General features: G+C 47.9%; 1 protein-coding gene across 1 annotated transcript in view; it reads right to left on the minus strand.

The window, feature by feature from the left end:
* The window catches only part of SEC24B (SEC24 homolog B, COPII coat complex component), a 67357-nt gene that overhangs the window by 14073 nt on the left and 34231 nt on the right, over positions 1–19053 (minus strand). The window contains exons 3-10 of the mRNA XM_056116708.1: positions 13815–13895; positions 11358–11578; positions 8807–8991; positions 7969–8071; positions 6718–6844; positions 5610–5719; positions 3554–3666; positions 499–617 (exon numbers count right to left, since the gene is read on the minus strand). Of these exons, the coding sequence (XP_055972683.1) occupies positions 499–617; positions 3554–3666; positions 5610–5719; positions 6718–6844; positions 7969–8071; positions 8807–8991; positions 11358–11578; positions 13815–13895 (1059 nt within the window). The remainder of the gene's footprint in view (positions 1–498; positions 618–3553; positions 3667–5609; positions 5720–6717; positions 6845–7968; positions 8072–8806; positions 8992–11357; positions 11579–13814; positions 13896–19053) is intronic.

Below are 19053 nucleotides of genomic sequence, written 5' to 3' on the forward strand. Positions count from 1 at the left end.
CTGAGTTTGACTCCAGCACAGCTGGACCGCTGAGCACCTCCAGAAGTGACCACTGAGCACTGGGTTACAAGTCCACCCTGGGCACCACCAGATACGATCCCCAAAACACCCCAAATACATACCTTATTATAAGCATGTCCATGCACATACAATTACATATACAGGTATAAGAAATTAAAGTAAAATAACAGACTTTGCAGAAAAATTATTTTCTGTTTTTGAGCTATCTCGGGTGTTACTCATGGCCACTCCTGGCTGGGAGCACAGGGGTCACCTCCAGGGGTACTCTATGGACCTCGAGGTCCTGGGGCATCCGGTCCATACCTTGGGTGTAAAGCATGCGTTCTGTTCCCTTCCAGTCCCCAAAACAATGATTTTACAACAAACATGAAAGTTCGCCCGACTATCATGATAATATTTTGACAAGTTGCATTGTAAAGTTAAGCAGTCTCACTCCCACATCTGTTGTTAGAAAGACTTAGTATATTTATCGCTTACCCTCTATATCCGATACTATCAACATCTGAGGCTGTGATAAGCCTTCTTGTAGATTGTAGAAATGAATTGTGCTATCAAATGTCATGAATCCTATTCTTGTTCGTGAATCTCCAGGAAGCCTAAAGATAAAAATGACAATTCTAAATTCAAAGTGCTCAGAATCTTATCAGGAAAAAAAAAAGCAATAAATTTAGTGGAAGCATCATTACATCTGCATCTCTAGAGAGCATTTTTTCTACCTGAAAAAAAAAATTACATATCTGAAAGAGAAAAGCAAAGATGAGATATTCCAGAGAAATCACTGGCATGTTTTGAGTTCATACTTCAGAAAACTAAACTATGTATTTTTAAAAAGTCAAAACTTAGAAATAAGAATGAACATTTCAAATGTATTCTTTTGACTTGATTTACATTTTGATTAAAACATGTTTTCCCATAGATGTTTTTCTGCCTACACCGGATAGCTTGCTTGTGAATCTCTGAGAAATAAATAACTTTTCTTTGAAGTCCCTGTGTTTGGGTGTTGTGTGTGTGTGCTGCCAGGGACAGACCCAATGCTCAATAAACATATTTCTTTTCCTTTTTTTTTCTTTATTAAGGGAGAAAATTTGTAATTTGTCTTTGTCATACTATGTTTTTTTCTTTTTGGGTCACACCCGGCGATGCTCCAGGGTTACTCCTGGCACTGCACTCAGGAATTACTCCTGGCAGTGCTCGGGGACCATATGGGATGCTGGGGATTGAACCCAGGTCGGCTGTGTGCAGGGCAAATGCCCTATCTGCTGTACTATTACTCCGGCCCCTAACATATTTCTTTCAAGGAAAAGAGGGGCTAATTTTCAGTTAAATATTATTTAAAAAAATGTATCTGATTAAAAACAAACAAACAAACAAACAAATGTGTTTAAAGCTCTCCCAGCCCTGAGGTGCTCAGGGGTCTGGGGGTGTGGTGGCTCAGGCCCCATGCTCAAGGTCTATCATGGATCCCCCATGAATCCTGCGGCCTCCAGGCTGCACCCAGAGATGCTTGGGGGGCTGGTAAGGTGAGGGTCAGACAATTCCAGTGCCCCGTCCACTCGGCATTATCTTTACCCATCCTGAGCACAGGCTGCCCAGGTCACGGCCTCACAGCAAGAAGCTTGGTCAGCATGGAGCCTGACTGCCGACTTCACTCATTTAGCTGCTGCCAGGTCCCCAGCACTGCCAGGAGCAGAGGCAGCACTTCCGCTAACCAACTCCGGTCAAGAGTCAGGAGTTTCTGCAGATGAACACACACCTCACAGGGATCTGACCTTCCTTCTTTGTCATTTGGGGCCATAACTGAAAGTGCTCAGGAGTGACCCAGTCATGGAACGGTAGGTGAAGCCAGGGACCGAACCAGGGTGAGGCAAGGTGAGCGTCCAACCTCCTGTACTATGATGACCGCTGTGAGTTCCAGGGTCACTTGCTAGTGGTGAGAGTGGGGAAAGGCCAGCTCTGCCCCACGCCTGACACAGAGCTGAGCCAAAATTGCTCCATTGTCAAATCCCTTTCTCGCTTCGGTTTTGAATTCTACCTCCTGGCAGTGCTCAGAGGACCACACAGTGCCAAGAATCAGTCCCAGGCCTCCTGCATGCCAAGCATGCACTCAAATCACTGGGCTATCTCCTTGGCCCTTCAAATTCTTCTGTCATTTGCATAGCCATTCTCCAAAATGCTCTATGATTGCCATCCTAGTCTCTTTTTGTTTCTTTCTGAGCCACACCGGGTGGTGCTTAGGCCTCACTCCTGGTGGGGCTCAGGGGACCATGTGGAGTGTTGGGGATCGAACCCAGGTCAGCGAACCCAGGTTCAAGGGCCAGGTAAGCCCTCCCCGCTGTACTGTGTCTCTGGTCCCTTAACATCTCTTGTTTCTGTGTCACTGACGCGTGTATTTCTGACTCTTGACTGGATGTCTGTGTTTACCGTCCCTCCTTCCATGCTGGAGTGGGTCCTGCTCCTAGGACTCTGCCTTCCTATTCCTACAGTCCCCAACTTCTCAGTGTCACGAGAATTTCTCGATACACTGTAGACCCCTGCCCCTTGTCACTTACGCTGTATCTCGAATAAACAACGGTTGCTCTAACTGAGTACAAAAGCCTGAAAACTCTACGTTACAAACAGAAACGAAGGCAAACCTTTACTACTGCTGGTTGCTTTTTATTGACAGATAATGACCAGTAACAAGCAGACTGCAGGGACTAGGCATGTGCTCTGAGAAGATGGGAAGAACCTTCTGGAACCACCAGTGCACCTGACATGCCCACCTACCTCAGGGCCTTGGGGCATACCAGGAACACCAGCCCTGACACCACCCACCTCCGTCATGTCTCTTGGGGTGCTGGAGTCAAAGAAATGGGCATGCAACCTTGTCTTCCAGAGAACTGGAAGGTTCCATCTGTTCTGTTTGCTCTGGAGAGGCCACTCCCTTTAGTGCTCAGGGGCCACGTGGGATTTGGGGATTGAAGCGAAGGTCACAAAGTCTGGACAAGGCCAACGTTAGTGCCCAACGGACCATACCCAGAAAGGCAGTTCCAATGGCAGCTGAAGGTCCCCATCACTCTCCTGGCAGACACCAGGGTGGAATTCCAGGCAACTATCAGCCGATTCCTCAGTGTATCCCGACTGACTCAGTGTCCTGTTTCTTGAAGTGCCAGCCCGAAAACCAATTCCCACACGCACATTCGTCAGGCTCAGTCTCTTACTAACATAATTTAACACTGTCTCTGGAAGAGCCGCCTTGCTCAGGCATCAGTGAGAGTCCACGCTCTTTCCCGGAGACCTCCGAGGTCCCGACCCTGTCGGGAGCTCTGTGGATGAGCTCAGAGCCATCGCTGAGTGTCAAAACTCGAGAGACTCAGATGCTACACCATGGGCCATAATAGGCCAAACAGAAGGAGCCTGAGGGTAACGGGGACAGGAAGTACTTTCAGCTCAGAGGTAAATGAAATCAAACTGAACCATATAATTAGTACTTGACACTTTCATACAATTAACAAGCACACACTATACAATGAGAAAAAAAATAATCCCTTACTTGTCCAGGTTCTCTAAGAGTGACTGGCATAAAACCGCCAGGTACCCGGCCTCCACGGCGTTGTGCGACACATCTAGGACGAACAGGTACACGGCAGGCTGCGGGGGACGGAGCTAAAGGAGCAGAGAGAAGCGCATGATCGCATGGCAAACTCACCCTCCTCGCGGAGGCCCTTTGGAACTCCCGGTCAGTCACCCAGGTGTGTGATTGGAAAAGCACATAAGAGGGGAGGTCAGAGATGCTCAGGAGGAAGCATCTCGGGGACGCTTCTCACGTGTGCTTGGCTGTGCACGAGACTCTTTACAGGAATGGATAAGCGGGGAGGTGCCTTGCACAGAAACACCAGCCTTCTAAGACACTGACTATCAACTTTTAGATTCCCCTCCCCACTAAGCACATCTTTTATCAATGAGGGGGACACAAGACTCAGAGGTGGCTGGTGGTTACCTACATGACACCTGGTGCCATCCCAGGGGCCACTCAGGACCTGGGGCTGCCACTCCTCTGTGGAGAATCAGTCCCGGCACCTCCACAACCCCCACACCCCCAGACAGGGCTTAAATTTGTTTCTAGTTTGGGGGCCACATGACAGGGTGTTCAGGGGGCACTCCTGGCTCTTCACTCATGAATCAGTCCTGGTGGTGCTCAGGGGACTATCCGGGACCCAGAACCTGGGTCGGCCACGTGCAAGGCAAATGCCCGCCCTGCTGTATGATCACTCTGGGCCTCTAGATTTATTTTTAAAGCATGATATGAGCACTTGCTACTGGGCAACTTGATGGTGCCTGAATCCCAGAAGCGTAGGAAGTGCCGGGAACAGTTACCCAGAGCCCGAGTCCTGCCTCTCTGCCATGCAGCTTCCCCAGGAGGACTCTGGGTCAGCACTTGAGAAACTCTAGGCTGGAGGGGACAGATGTGGGAAATCTTTAGCTGACCACCGAAGTCTGGTAAAGGGTAAATAAGGGTTCCATACACTATCTTCTCTGTTTCGAAGGATACCAAAACATGATTATTCAAGAAGGACAAAGGGACACAAATGTCTTCCTTTAAAATATGCCAACAAAATACCATAGGGGTGTTCCAGCAAAAGCCACAGGTTACCTCTCGCTTTGTTATTCCAATCAAATTAAGAGTTCCAAGAAGCCAGAGGGTTTAAGAACCCAAGCCAGTGGAACAGAAAACAAGCTGGAGGTACAAACGGCAAAATGTTGTTTATAGTAATTAAGATGTAAATAGATAAGAAAATGGAAGTGATCAGACACTAAATTTGACACAAGAGGTCTTAAAAATGGCAAAAATTAATGAATTGGCCAAGTGTTAGGGATTTACACGAGTAGCAACACTTTAATGAAGAAACAAAAGAAAAGTGGCTTATTATAAAAATATGTAAGATGAGTATATACGAAAGAAAAGATGAACAGAACTTAAGGCCAACATTCCACTTTTGTAGAAAATGATGGACATGGTCTGAAGGCACGGTAATTAAAGAACGGGCAGAATTTTATGACTGAAATGAACCAAGAAAAGTGAGGTCAGTGTCCGTTTATCAAACTCTCTGCCCTGGTTGACCCATTAAGACAGCACCGGTGTGAAGAGTTTAGGACTGTAGCTTTGAGCCAAACATGACTTTGTTTAAGGGTCTGAAGACAGTAAATGCTGAAAGAACATTCACAGTCAGTGCATTACATAAAATAGCAACAAGTTGAAATGGTGCTCATTGTTAAGCTATTACTAAAATTTTTAACGTTAATATTAGTTTACATTTATTTATTTGGTGCCAAATATTAGCCTGACCCCCCAGACGTATAAAGTGTACACGCTACTTCAGTGCCACACCAAGGCCGCATTTCACGTCTCTCACGGACAGGATACCCTTTCTCTAGAGAATCAAGTAACATATAGAGTTTGCTAATTTGATCATTTTCACCATTAAATTGTTTGTAAAAACTTCATACTATGGACAACTTCAAAATGTGTATAAGAATTCCCTTAACAACAAAATACAGGTGACCACTACAATTTGTATTCCGTGACGAGTTTAACAGGGAACAGTTACCATGTAGTCTGAGGAAGCAATGAACTCCACCGTTGCGTTCTGGACTTCCGGCCGCTTATGAGGCTCTCCGTAAGACCGGGTGAGAGGGTTATACATAAATTCTTCGGGAACTAGATGAGAATCAGGAATTTAGCATAAAATCAATAACAAATGGTAACTAACACATATTTGCCATAAATACCAACAAAGACATGTCTCTATCACCAATGGTTTTATGAAGTTTTAGACAGTTTTGAGAATATCTGGCGGTTAAAAACTAATTCTTTAAAAGTCCACCTTAAATAATACACCAGTAACACAACAATAAATAATGACATATTTTCTCAAATCAGATGAGGAAAGCAAGACACTAGTACCTTACTTCTGGGGATTCTGGCATCTTTATCAAGCTACAGAGAACACACAAGACCCCAGAGACAGAAATCAGAAGGGGATTCTAGTATGAGGGCTCAAGAAATGTGAACAAGGGCCCCAGACGGACACAGGCAGGTGTGTCCACCTGAGGGAAACAAAGCTGACAGGCGCAGGGAGGAGGCAGTGAGGGTCAAGCAGAGCCATGTGGGAAATCACATATGTGTTTCATGACTCGCATTCGATTTTGGCTTTCGGGCCCCATACAACAGTGTTCAGCGGCCATTCCTGGCTCAGTGCTCGGGGAGCTGGATAGGAGAGCCTACCCGGCCCTTGGGGAGGATTTGCCCTGGCTCCCTCTCTCGCTCATGATGCCAATCAGCCCCCAGAACAGATAACTGCAGGCACGCCCTATGAGAGGTGGGCCCGAGGGGGCGGGCAGACCCTGGGGGTCCTGCTTCTATGGGGAGGAAAGATACAGAGCAGGGGCTCAGATGACTCCTGCTGGGAAAAAACCCTAAAACACTGCAGAGTGATGAGATGTGGCTGCAAAGGGCCGGGGGTGGGACCCTGGTGGAGGGTCACTGGCGCCTGGGTGCTGGGTGCTGGAACGGTGCAGCGGGTATGAAACAGTCATGAGGAAACGGTTGTGAGCCGTGTACTCAACAACAATGGAAGGGAAAAACCAAACCAGTCCAAGAGTTTTTAGAGAAATGAGGGGCCAGGGGGAGATCACTTCCGAGGGGTCTGCGCTCACCGTCGTTGACTCTGTAGCACAGGTTGCATTTCCATCGGCGCTGGTCGATGAAGGACACGAAGGGGTTGATGTAGGTCCGGCAGGACCGGCACCGCACGATGGTGTTGGACGTGATCACGGGCAGTTGCTGGGAGGAGAAATCAGAGACGTTATGGCAGGAAAGGCCAGGCCAAGCCAGGGTGACTCCACACGGCCTGCAGGAGAGCGTGCGGCAGAGCCGGGACAAACTCCTGGGAAGTGCAGGAACCAGGTCAGGGCTCAGAACCCACCATGAGTGGGACTTTTCTGGGGGGTGGGTGAGTGGATGGTGGCGGGTGGAGGGTATGTAAGGCAGAGAAAGAACCCGTATGACAATAATGGTAGGAAACGATCTCGCTGGACAAAAACTGGGTGTTGAAAGCAGGTAAAGATATATATGTGACAACTTTTCACTACCTGCATTGCAAGCCACAATGCTCAAAAAGAGGGAGAGAGGGAGAGGGAGAGAGAGAAAGGGAGAGAAAGGAAGAGAGGGAGGGAGGGAAGGAGAGAGGGAGAGAGGGAGGGAGAGGAAGAGGGAGGGGGAGAGAGAGTGAAAGAGAGAGGAAAGGGGAAAGGGAGAAGAAGGGAGAGAGAGACTGAGGGAGAGAAAGGGAAATTGGGGGGGGAGAGAGAGAGAGAGGAAAGTGCCTGCTACAGAGGCAGGAGGGGTGTTTGGGGGGTGGTAGATGAGAGGAAAACTGGGGACACAGGTGCTGGGACACAGTGTATGACTGAAACCCAGTTGTGAACACCTTTGTAATAGTCTATCACACAGTGATTCAATTTAAAAATTGAAATAATTTAAAAATTAAAAATAATTTAAAAAAAGAGTTCCTGGTGAGAAAGCTACAACTAGAGGCAGTGTCTCTGTCCTCAGGCCACTCCTGCCACCAGACTATCACTCTGCTTGTCACCCACCACCACAGGGCTGGTTGCAGATGCAGCAGTGCCTGTCAACTCCAGCTCCAGGGGCCACAGAGTACAGGTGATGGCATTTGCCTTGCACGCGGCGGACCTGGGTTCAATCTTCGGCACCGCACTGGTCCCCTGAGCCTGGGCAGGAGTAAGCCCTGAGCATTGCCAGGTGGCCCAAAGACAAAAACCAAACAAACTGACAAACAAAATTTCTGACTTTAAATAAGTGGTTAAAATCCTGAAGAAAAAGACACGACTGACACAAAAGCACACAGGCTCATCCCGGTCCCCGCCACGTTTTCCGATGTTACTTACCGTCAAGTCTCTGAAGGGGTGTAACAGCAGCCCCAAGGGGAGCTTGGCTTTATTCAGTAATGCCTGCGTCTGTGGAATGCTTGTCAATGTGCACCGGAACGAACTGCAAAGAACACCGACAACATGCGAAAGCATTCAGAAAACACCCCAGAACATTAAACTGGATAGTGCCGCAGTTAAGCACAGTTTAGGGGCATTGATGGAAGCTGGAGGTGTAACATAAGCGCTCAGAAGAGTCTGCTTACCTCAGATATATAAATAGTCACCGAAACATGCTCTTGGGATGGCAAAAGTGAAAGTGTGTCTTTTTCAAGTAAAAATTGAGCAAACACAATCTTACCGATTTAAAAGACATCAGAAGTTAAAAGACATTAAAAGACATCAGAAGACTTCTGAAGTCAAGAAAGATTGGTTCTACAATAAAAAATAAAAAACAGGTTCATGAACCAGCTAGCTTGGGAGATCCCACACCCAGGATCCCACATACCGATGAAATCGAGAGAAAACGGCAGCAACTGGAATGGCTAATTAGGGACTGAAGGCTGTTCCCACAGCCAGAGACAATAGAGAATTAAATGATTCCCCATCACGGAAGAGTAGAAAGCAGGGCCGGAGCAATAGGACAGTGGGGAGGGTGTTTGCCTTGCACACGGCCGACCCGGGTTCAAGCCCCAGCATCCTATATGGTCCCCTGAGCACCACCAGGAGTGATTCGTGAGTGCATGAGCCAGGAGTAACCCCCGAGCATCACTGGGTGTGACCCAAAAAGCCAAATACAAACAAAATACACACACACACAACTCACACACACAAACAAGAGTAGAAAGCAGATACTTACTCTGGGCTACAGTTTAGTTTTTTCAACTCTAAGTTCAAGTTAGGCACAGGGGGCCAGGGAGGCGTCGGGGGCAGGATGTCCCTCTCCTGAGTGAGGTTGATGGGCCTCAGGCTTTCAGGCTGTGGAGAGCTCTGGAGACTCAGCCCGCCCAGGCTGGAGGAGAGCGGAGCCATGCCAGGGTATTGCTGCGAGCAGAACACAGAGGAACAGAACGGGCGTGAGGAACATGTGCTTTACCACATGCCAGACACGGTAAGAGCAAGGAAGCGAGAAACTCCACCTGGCTGATCACAGCAGTGGGATCCACCAGGGCAGCCCAAACATCCTTGGGGAAAACTCAGAGCAAAAAAATACTGAACAGGAAATGGAGTGATAGCATAGCAGGTAGGGCATTTGCCTTGCATGCAGCCAAACCAGGTTTGATCCCCAACATCCCATATGGTCCCCCAAGCACCACCAGGAGTAATTCCTGAGTGCAGAGCCAGGAGTAAACCCTGAGCATCGCCGGGTATGGCCAAAAAAAGCAAAAAAAAAAAAAAAAAAAACCTGAATAAACTTACAGCGAAGCTTAAGATCAATAAGCTGGCCTCCTGTTCAGGCTGGACAGGCAGAAAGCCTCGTGCTTTCTTGAATAATGTATCAGTACAGAAATGTACACAGATATTAAATTCTTTTACTGTGTTCATTCATTTTCACGGTTTCCTCTGTTACATATTGGAGGCATTATTATCATTTCATGGCTCTCGGCTCAAAGTTGCTGGATGAATTTGTTATTTTTTCTTTTCTTTTTTGTTCTTTATTTAACAAATGAGTTATTAATTGTCTTAAGGCTCCAGCTCTCCAGTGTTTGGCCCTTTAACCTGGCTCCAGGGCCCTCCTGACCGGAGCCTGTCTGCTCACTCTCCCACATTCACAGCCTGCCTCTTCCTTCAGGCCTCAGCTCAGACGCTTTTCCAAAAAGCAATTTTCATTGCTTTTAAATAAATATGGTATCTAGAGATGGGATCTGGGGAGTAAGGTGTTTATTGCAGTTTATAGCAAGTTTGTTGCTATTATCACTTCCAGAAATGAAGTAATTACTTTTTTTCCATTAATAATGTTTTTGGAATAAACGTAACATTCATATATTTTAATGCCAAAACTTTACAATAAGATAAATTCAGAGACAATTCATTTAACTTTTGATCCCTTTACTTTTCAGTAGTTAAGAATAATTAACTAATTAAAAATCCCTCATTGTATCTATTCATAAATATATTCTACTGTATTCATATTTTTTACTAAAGAAAAAGTGCTGGGTTCAATAAGACAGTAAGTGGACGGGTGTTTACCTGGCATATTGCACATCTGGATTTGAACCCTGGCACCCCATATTGTCCCCTGAGCCCCGCCAGGAGTGATCCCCGAGTACTGATAGGTGGTGTGACTCAAAAAACAAAACAAACAAACCAAAAAAAAATAAAAATTCTGGCAAGAGCTCATTGAGACTCTACATTAATTCTCAGTTATTGAGCACTCTTTTATGTGAAAGTATTACACAAGTCTAACTGGTAAAGCATGAGGAATCAGCGGGAAAATCTCTATTTTATAACCCATAATGGACTAATGTTCATCTGAAACTGAAGATAAAAGACATCAACATAAATAATAAAACCACAAGGAACTTCACAATGACAAAACCCAGCCACCACCACGCTGGCCCCCTCACTTGATCCAGACCACACCAAAAGGAAATAAGCTGCCCGGTAGAGCGTTTGCCTTGCGCGCAGTCAGCCCAGCCGAGCCGGGTTCGATTCCTCCGCCCCTCTCAGAGAGCCCAGCAAGCTACCGAGAGTATCTTACCCGCACGGCAAAGCCGGGCAAGCTCCCCGTGACATATTCGACATGCCAAACACAGTAACAACAAGTCTCAAAATGGAGACATTACTGGGCCCGCTCCAGCAAAAATTGATGAACAACGGGAGGACAATGTTTGTGTGTTTTGTTTGCTTTTTGGGTCACACCCGGCAATGCACAGGGGTTACTGGGATGCTGGGAATTGAACGGGGGTCGGCCACATGCAGGTCAAACCCCCTCCCCACTGAGCCATTGCTCCAGCCCAAGTCACCACAATTCGAGCGACACAGACCCCAAACCTGTGACTGTCCTCAGAGCTGCCATGTGGCACCAGCTCAGCACCCACTTTCTGAATAAACTAAGGGAAAGTTCTAGGGTTGTGAGTGTGCATAGGAGCGAGTCTGGCTGATCGGGACACACGATGCCACTGTGAGACAGAGAACAGGTCGCGACACAGTTTCCTCTCTATTGTTAATAGAACTTAAAGCATACTTTGGTGGTGGCAAGGGGGTAAGGGCCCCTGCTGGTGGCCAGGGGCCAGTTCTGATTTTGCTGGGGGGACAAGGTGACGCCAGGGACCACACTCAGCCATCACCCACTTCCTGTCTGCTTATGAGACCTGGTCCCGTGGGGATGCCTGGGCCTGCTCCTGCCTGTGAGGCCCAACCCGGGCCCTGCCCCGAGGAACTTGGCGGGGACGTCCCCGCACACGTACCTGTGCATACTGGAAGCTGGGGTACGCAGGGCTGCTGGGCCGTGTTCCTGGGTATACGGGTGCTGCCGCATTCTGGTAGCCAGGCTGGAGCGTTGGGTACACGTACCCGAAAGGTTTGGCTGCTTTGGAAGGCTGGGCAGTCAGGGGGGCCGCGTCAGGCACAGGGTCAGGGTCAGGGGCCGGGTCGGGCGCTGGGCTGCTCGCTGACGATGAGAGCATGTCTAGGAGAGGGGAGACGGGGTGCGACCCTGAACACGGGGGCTCTCGCTCAGGCGGGCAGGAGAGCTGGGACCTGCAGAATCCCAGCCCCCTTTCCTTTTTTTTTTTTTTTTTGAGAATTCGAATGTAAATGAAAATGGAGAGAACAGAACCAGGAGCGCCATGGTCTGTCACTTGCTCCAATCAGCTCTGCCCCTGCACCCACCCTGCTTCCCACCCTCCCTGTCTTCCCCGGAGTGATGACAAGGAAGCTGCGTGTTTCATGTCATTTCACAGAGACTGCAGGGAACATGGCTACTCTTCCCTTCGTTCTCAGCAGAGACGGAAGCTGGGAGCAAAGCAAAGAACAGGAGAGGTGTCAAACCCTTCTTTTCTCCTGACCTGTTTTCACCTGGTCCCTTTGCCTCTAACAAACATTCGTGGGAAAAGGGGCTTATTTCCCCAATCCCCTGAGCGCGCACTTTTTGCTCTCAGGAGAGTATGAGAGGCAGGGTGCAGGACCGTCACACATTCCTAAGGCAGCGTCGGGGTCCCAGATGCCAAGGAAGACACCATGAAAGGATGCTCTTCCTCAAAACTGAAAACAGAGACTGAAACATGGTTAAAACTACCCACAAGTGGCAGGGATGTCAGCACGGAAGTACTGATCACAGCAACAAAGAGAATCATCCGAATCACTACACACAAGCCAGTGCCCACACTCTAGCAGAGTGTGGCTCTTCAAAAGCCTAATCTATAATCTAGATGCCTGGTGACCAACTGTTGTGGCCTCAGTGGCCCTGCGCTGCCCTCCTCAGTGTCTTGGGAAAGATCTAAAAAGACACACGTGTATTAGGATGAGAAGCCGGGTCATGAAGGAGGCAGGAAACTCCCTATCTCCAGCAAAGGAGTAGTATTTCGAGTTTCTCGTGCTGGGGTGAATCCTTGGACCTGACACACAAGAGGCTTCCAATTCACTTCATTTTACTGTTAAAGACGTTTGTGTCTTTTCTTAATTTTGGTGCAGCATAAATAGCTAAAAAAAACCTTGTCCAAGGTTGCTTCCGTGAAAGCAAGTGCTTACGATTTGTTGATTAAATGAAGTGGCGCAGACAAGCCCACATCTAACTCCACAGCCCTGTTCTTTTAGCAGACAATTCACTGCAGGTGAATCTGAAGCTCATGAGATACAATTATACTTGAATTATTTCTCTTCTGAGTAAAATGAACCAATGCTTCTGAAACTATTTTGCTCACAGTAATTGCTTCTGGAATGGCCCCCAAGTTCACATACCAGCACCCAGTATAAACACACAACACACACACACACACACACACACACACACACACACACACACACACACACACGGAGAAGCCCAAGCAGCTGACGCAAACTTTCTGCCAAGAGTGGAAGGGATATTCTAAGCTGGGAAGGCCAAACAATTCCACGAACTCGGGGTACTGACAGCAAGAGGGTGGATTTCAGCCGAGTACACTCCACCGTCAATTAGGTCTCATCCTGGATTACTGTCAGAGCGGCAAGAAATCAAGAAAAAGATAGAATTACCCATTCCCTTAGTCTTAAAGAATAACCAGAGCAAAGGAGAAAAAGAGGAAGATTACGTGCGAGTGTCAGATTGCTAATGACAGGGAAATATGGAAAATCACAGTACCAGATACTATCAAGAAATCACCATCAGCTACACAAGCGAAGTTTCTCTCTGTTATTTTCACTTTGCATTTTATGCATCTGGTTGTTTCTATGTAACAAAGTTATTTCCAGATATGGTTAAAAGCGATGCCTCGGAAACCTTGCTCCTGGTGGTCAATCGATTTACCTGGCTGACGCAGCCAGGAGCCAAGGGAAAGTAAAGAGTCAAAGACTATTTATACTCAGGCTAGTTGGAAGGAATTCAAGGACCTGAGCATGAGAACAGAAATATATAATTCATTTAAGGAGCGACGAGAGTAACAGGGATGGGAAGGAGGAAAGTTGCTCACTATTGCAGGTCTAAAAGAAAGAGCTTGTAAAGCACAGGGAACAAAACGAGAAAAACCGCATTTCCTTGGGCCTCCCAGAAATCACATTCGTGGCTATTATCTGACCCTGACCATCATTCCGGCTGAGAAACGGCAGCGGAGTGTCCCTGTTTTCTGGGAAAGCTTGGGTTCCTGCGTATGTGTCAGAATGTACACCCACGTTTGACGGCACCAGCTGGTAGTTTCCCAAGACGGGCCACCAGCACGAGGACCACTTACCTGGGTAGCTGCCCCCTTCCAGGGCGTCGTAACTGTTGGGCACGGGGGACGCACTGCTGGTGGTGGACGAGCTGGGCACACCTGCAGGGGAAGCGGAGCAGAGTGAGAGGCAGGCAGAGCCCAGCCACTTCCTCACAGGGACACGGTGGGGATGGGGGAAGACCAGCTATACCCATCCCACAAGCAAGAACACAGAACAGCCACACACGGGGTTCACAGACGGAATAAAATCGAACCAAACACATTTTATCCTTTTTCTTTTCTTTTTGCTTTTTTTGGGGTCACACCTGGCAATGCACCGGGGTTACTCCTGGCTCTGCACTGAGGAATTACTCCTGGCGGTGCTCAGGGGACCATATGGGATGCTGGGAATTGAACCTGGGTTGGCCGCGTGCAAGGCAAACGCCCTACCCGCTGTGTTATTGCTCCAGCCCCGGAACCAAACACATTTTAAAGATCAGACAAGACGATTGAAAGTAGACGAGGGCTCAGGGATGAGATGAGGCTCTAGTGACACAGCAAATGCCTTTCACAGACAAAGCCCTGGGCTTGAGCCCAGACAACCTGAGTTGCCCCAAATCCCTGCACGGCCAGGTACTGCTCCCCTCAGAAAAAAAGGGCAGCCAAACTCAGAAAAACACAACACAACAAAACAAAACGTTTACTGTGACATCAATAGAAATGATAACCATCACACCTCAAAAATGCAACTAAATTTCAAGCTAGATACCAAAACATGTCCTTATTAATATTAGGGTATTTTTTTAGGAGGGAATTTAAAGCAGCATAACACAACTATGGGAGAGCTTCGTGAAATGTGGCGTGTGGGACTTGTGTTGCCACCTCGCATGTCACCAGGCTTATTACTGTCTCAGTTTGTCCATGTACACCCCGGTGAAGGGACTGACCCTGCCATCTGAGTAAGATGACCGAAATGAAAGACACTCAAATGTAAGTGTTAAACTACAAGAATTTGTGTATGTGTTCATGTAGCACTGAAAGATGCTGTAAGGAATGTTCACTGGTTTATGACATTTAGTGACGGGTCACAGACAGTGCAATATAGAATGCGTCTCCTTCACTCTCTCAATATTTCATCGACAGGCTAGGCTCAAGGCTTATTTTTCAACTGGAATATAAAAAAGAACAGTTACTCAAAGTCACCTTCCACTGAATAATTTGGGATAACCCTGAAAATTCACGGACTCAGGACAGAATAGCTAAAGTCATATCTAAGGAACATTTTTAAAAAATTTTTATTAGTGAGACATCATGAGGTACAGTTGTAGACCCACAAATTCTTGAGCCTGGGTTTCAATTATACAGTGATCAAATATCGATCCCTCCACTAGTACCCATTTCCCACCACCATGGATCCCAGTATCCCTCCCACCCCCACCTCCCCATCCCAGCCTGCCTCTGTGGCAGGGTATTCCCTTTTGTTCTCTCTCTCCTTTTGGGTGCTGTGGTTTGCAAAAGAGGCATTGAGCGGCAATCATGTTCGGTCTACAGTCTACTTTCAGCATGCTTCTCCCATCCTGGGCAAATCCTCCCAACACTCTATATGGTACTCCCTTCTCTATCTGAGCTCCCTTTCCCCCTAGCATGTGTGGCTGGCCTCCAAGCCATGGAGTAAAATTCCTCATACTGATCTCATCCATTCTTGGGTGTTAGTCTCCTATTTTGTTACTTTATATAGGGAACATTTTTTTTTAACCAGCAGGAGTTAAGGCATAGAAGCAGAAAAGTGCAGGCATATCAGACTGCCATTTGCTTGTACAACTCTGGGTGGCAGTCTTCTCCTAGCCGCAAAGTTTCTCAATGCCCTGAATGTGCCTTTGAATGTTCTGGGGGTTGTGAGTGAAACAGCAGCACGAAACAGCGTGGCTTATGCATAAGGGCTGGATGGGAAGCCGGAAGGTGAGGCAGAAGGAAACTGTTGCCTGCATATGTCATGATGCTTTCATGAAAACACAAAGTAATGACTCTCCCTTTTGACCCTTATACTTGGAATTTATTTATTTATTTTTGGCTTTTTGGGCTATACCCGGTGATGCACAAGGGTCACTCCTGGCTCTACACTCAGGAATCACTCCTGGCGATGCTCGGGGCGGGGAGGGGGGGACCATAGGGGATACCGGGGATTTAACCCGGGTCGGCCGTGTGCAAGGCAAACGCCCTACTTGCTGTGCTATCACTCCAGCCCCATACTTGGAATTTATAACTAAAGAATAAAGCTAACATTATAAGGTCGAACATCTTAAAGTAGTGATGCCACAGAGACAGTACAGGGGCTGAGATGTCAGCCTGGCTCCATCCCCGGCATCCAATGGGCCCTGGCACTATGGCAGTGTCCTGGAGAGCACCATACCTTTGGGAAATCACTTGGAACCAAAGCCAGGCTAGCCCATAGTCCGTCAGACCCACTGTGGGAGGCCAACAACAACAATAACAACAAGTCTTAAGAGTCATGATACCCAAGACTCCAATTAATCGACGACAAATGCTTACATAAAACACAGTGTTTCAACAGGAGAGATACTGATAGCTTTATTGATAGCTTTAATTCCAAAAAAGTATGCAGCACTGCTGCACAGTACCAGTGTGAGTGAGCCCTGAAATCTAAGTGATGGAGGCCAGATGCTGTAATTCCTTTTATAGGCAATGTAAAGGGCTGGAGTGAAAGTACCGTGGGGAGGGCATTTGCCTTGCACACGGTCGACCCGTGTTCGATTCCCAGCGTCCCATACAGTCCCCCAAGCACCACCAGGAGTAATTCCTGAGTTCAGAGCCAGGAGCAACCCTTGAGCACTGCTGGGTATGAACCCCTCCTCCCCCCAAAAAATATATATAGGCAATATACAAACAGAAGACTCTATGACTCTATGGTGCTGTGAAGCAGAGGGCGGCATTGGGGGTGGTGCAGCGCGTTCGTGAGGGCTAAGGGAAGACTTGACAGCTGCACTGTTGCCCTTGGAGATGATGGTGTGCTTGGTTCTGTCTAGAGCACACTCCACAAAGTCCCAAGTGGTGTGAAGCCACACCTGGATGGCCAGTTCCTGTTAGACCCCGAGTCGGCACACACAGGTCAGCCTCTCCTGAATGCCAACGCCGCTGATGGGGTCGGTTCTCCTTCTAAGTGGTTAATGCCACTGTGTGAAATTCTACTAACAAAAGGCCCGGACACCTCCATGAGCTTCCTCTTCTCAGTGAAGGTGCTACAGCAACCTGACGCACACGCAGCATTCAGCCAACTCAGAAAGTGAGCCAAGAGGAGCTACATGCAAACGTGCGAAAAGGCGAGAGGCTTTTTCTCTTCTGCCGCTGCTGCTGCATCTGACAGACGGACGCCACATCAAGAACCTTCGGCCCAACTCAAGGCCTCAGGTGCCTTCCTCTCAGAAACAAAACAAACAAAAAACCCACTCTGGACCTTGAATTAGGTCCTGGATTCTTTGGCCTGGCATCCGTTAAATGCAGAAACAAAAAAACAAACTGGCCTTGGTCCATGAAAAACTTATGTGGTCCAAGTACCAAGAAAAGTCAAGAGCTCCAGGCATGGGAGAACGTCGGAAAATGGACTCAGGAAGGGGCTGGAGCGATAGCACAGTGGGGAGGGCGTTTGCCTTGCACGCGGCCAACTCAGGTTCAATTCCCAGCATCCCATATGGTCTCCCAAGTACCTCCAGGAGTAATTCCTGAGTGCAGAGCCAGAAATAACCCCTGAGCATTGCCAGATGTGACCCAAAAAGCAAAAAAAAAAAAAAAAAAAAAAAAAAAGATTCATGAAACATCCATCAAAAGGACCCGCCATCTAAAGTATTCATCTTACGTGGATTCAAAATAGGCAAAGGTTTCAACAGGCATTTCTCCACAAAAGATATACAAAAGGCTGATCAACGAATGAAAACAAGCTCAACAGCTCAATAGCATATTAACCATCATGGAAGTGAAAACTCCATCGCAATGGGACCGACTCTGCTTCACAGCCACTTACATGGATCAGAAAAGAGAAACTTCTGGCAAGGGGCAGGAGAAGTGAGAACCTCCAAAGATTGTAAATGGTGCAACCATTCTAGGAAAGTCTGAGATCCTTAAATGGTGGAGCCACCCTAAGCCACTATCCAGTTCGGATGTCCTTCTCTCCCAGAAGGGAGCAACATGCCAAAACCATGACATTCGACCCCACACCAGGCTGTTTCACTTGGGGCATCCTGAGGCGAGGCGAGCGGTGAAAGCCCTCCCCACCCCAAGTGACCCAGCCCTAGCAGCCGAAAACCTCCAGAACTCAACAGCTGCCACACTCAAGGCTGCTCTCCAGGCGCTCGGGCCAAGCCTCACCCACAAGTGAACCTTTCCCTGGACCTTCATACCACACACCCTACCCATACTCCGAGAGTACCGCACCACATTTGATGGGGGGGGGGTTCAAAGTGGGACACGACTAACCTTCACTATCACTGTATCACTGTCATCCCGTTGTTCATCGATTTCCTCGAGCAGGCACCAGTAACGTCTCCATTTGTCTTAGCCCTGAGATTTTAGTGAGTGCCACATTGGAGGCTATTTCAGGGTCAGGGAAATGAGACTCATCATTGTTACTGGATTTTGGCATATCAAATACACTACGGGGAGCTTGCCAGACTCTACCATGTGGGCAGGACTCTCAGTACCCTGCCCGGTTCTTCGAGAGTGAGAACTAGACAATAAGAGGTTGTGCAGCCGTGAATGCGGCTGTGCACTTCCAGGAGCTTGGTTTTGTAGTCTCTGGATCTTGGCCATTGATGGGATTACATAGCACCGGGGGCAGACCACCAACCTTAGAGGGAAATATTACATTATTTCATTTCTGCTTTGAGGCAGGGATTGGGATTTGGAATGGAAACACCTGAAATACGGTGGTGGGAAGGTGTCATGGTGGTAGGATTAATCAAATATCGTGAACTACTTTATAAAATAAAAATATTAATTAAAACCAAATAAAAGGTGGTGTCCAGTGACCTGTGTGTGTCTTGACTATGGCACTCAGCGGAAATGCATAGGCCTGGTGACTGGCCCCCTGGGGCACGTGGCCAGCCAGCGTGTGAGTCCGAGGGTGGATCCCAAACCACCTGCCCCTGCAGCATGCCATGCCTCCCCTGGGCAGGACCTACGTGGACACAGGCAGAGGAAAGCCAAAGAAAGCAGAATTAAATCAGGGGGACGGCCTTCCCTTATTAAGATTCTATAACTGTGTGTC

This window comes from Sorex fumeus, unplaced genomic scaffold (assembly GCF_029834395.1).
Source record: "Sorex fumeus unplaced genomic scaffold, SorFum_2.1 ptg000033l, whole genome shotgun sequence".
Taxonomy (NCBI): domain Eukaryota; kingdom Metazoa; phylum Chordata; class Mammalia; order Eulipotyphla; family Soricidae; genus Sorex; species Sorex fumeus.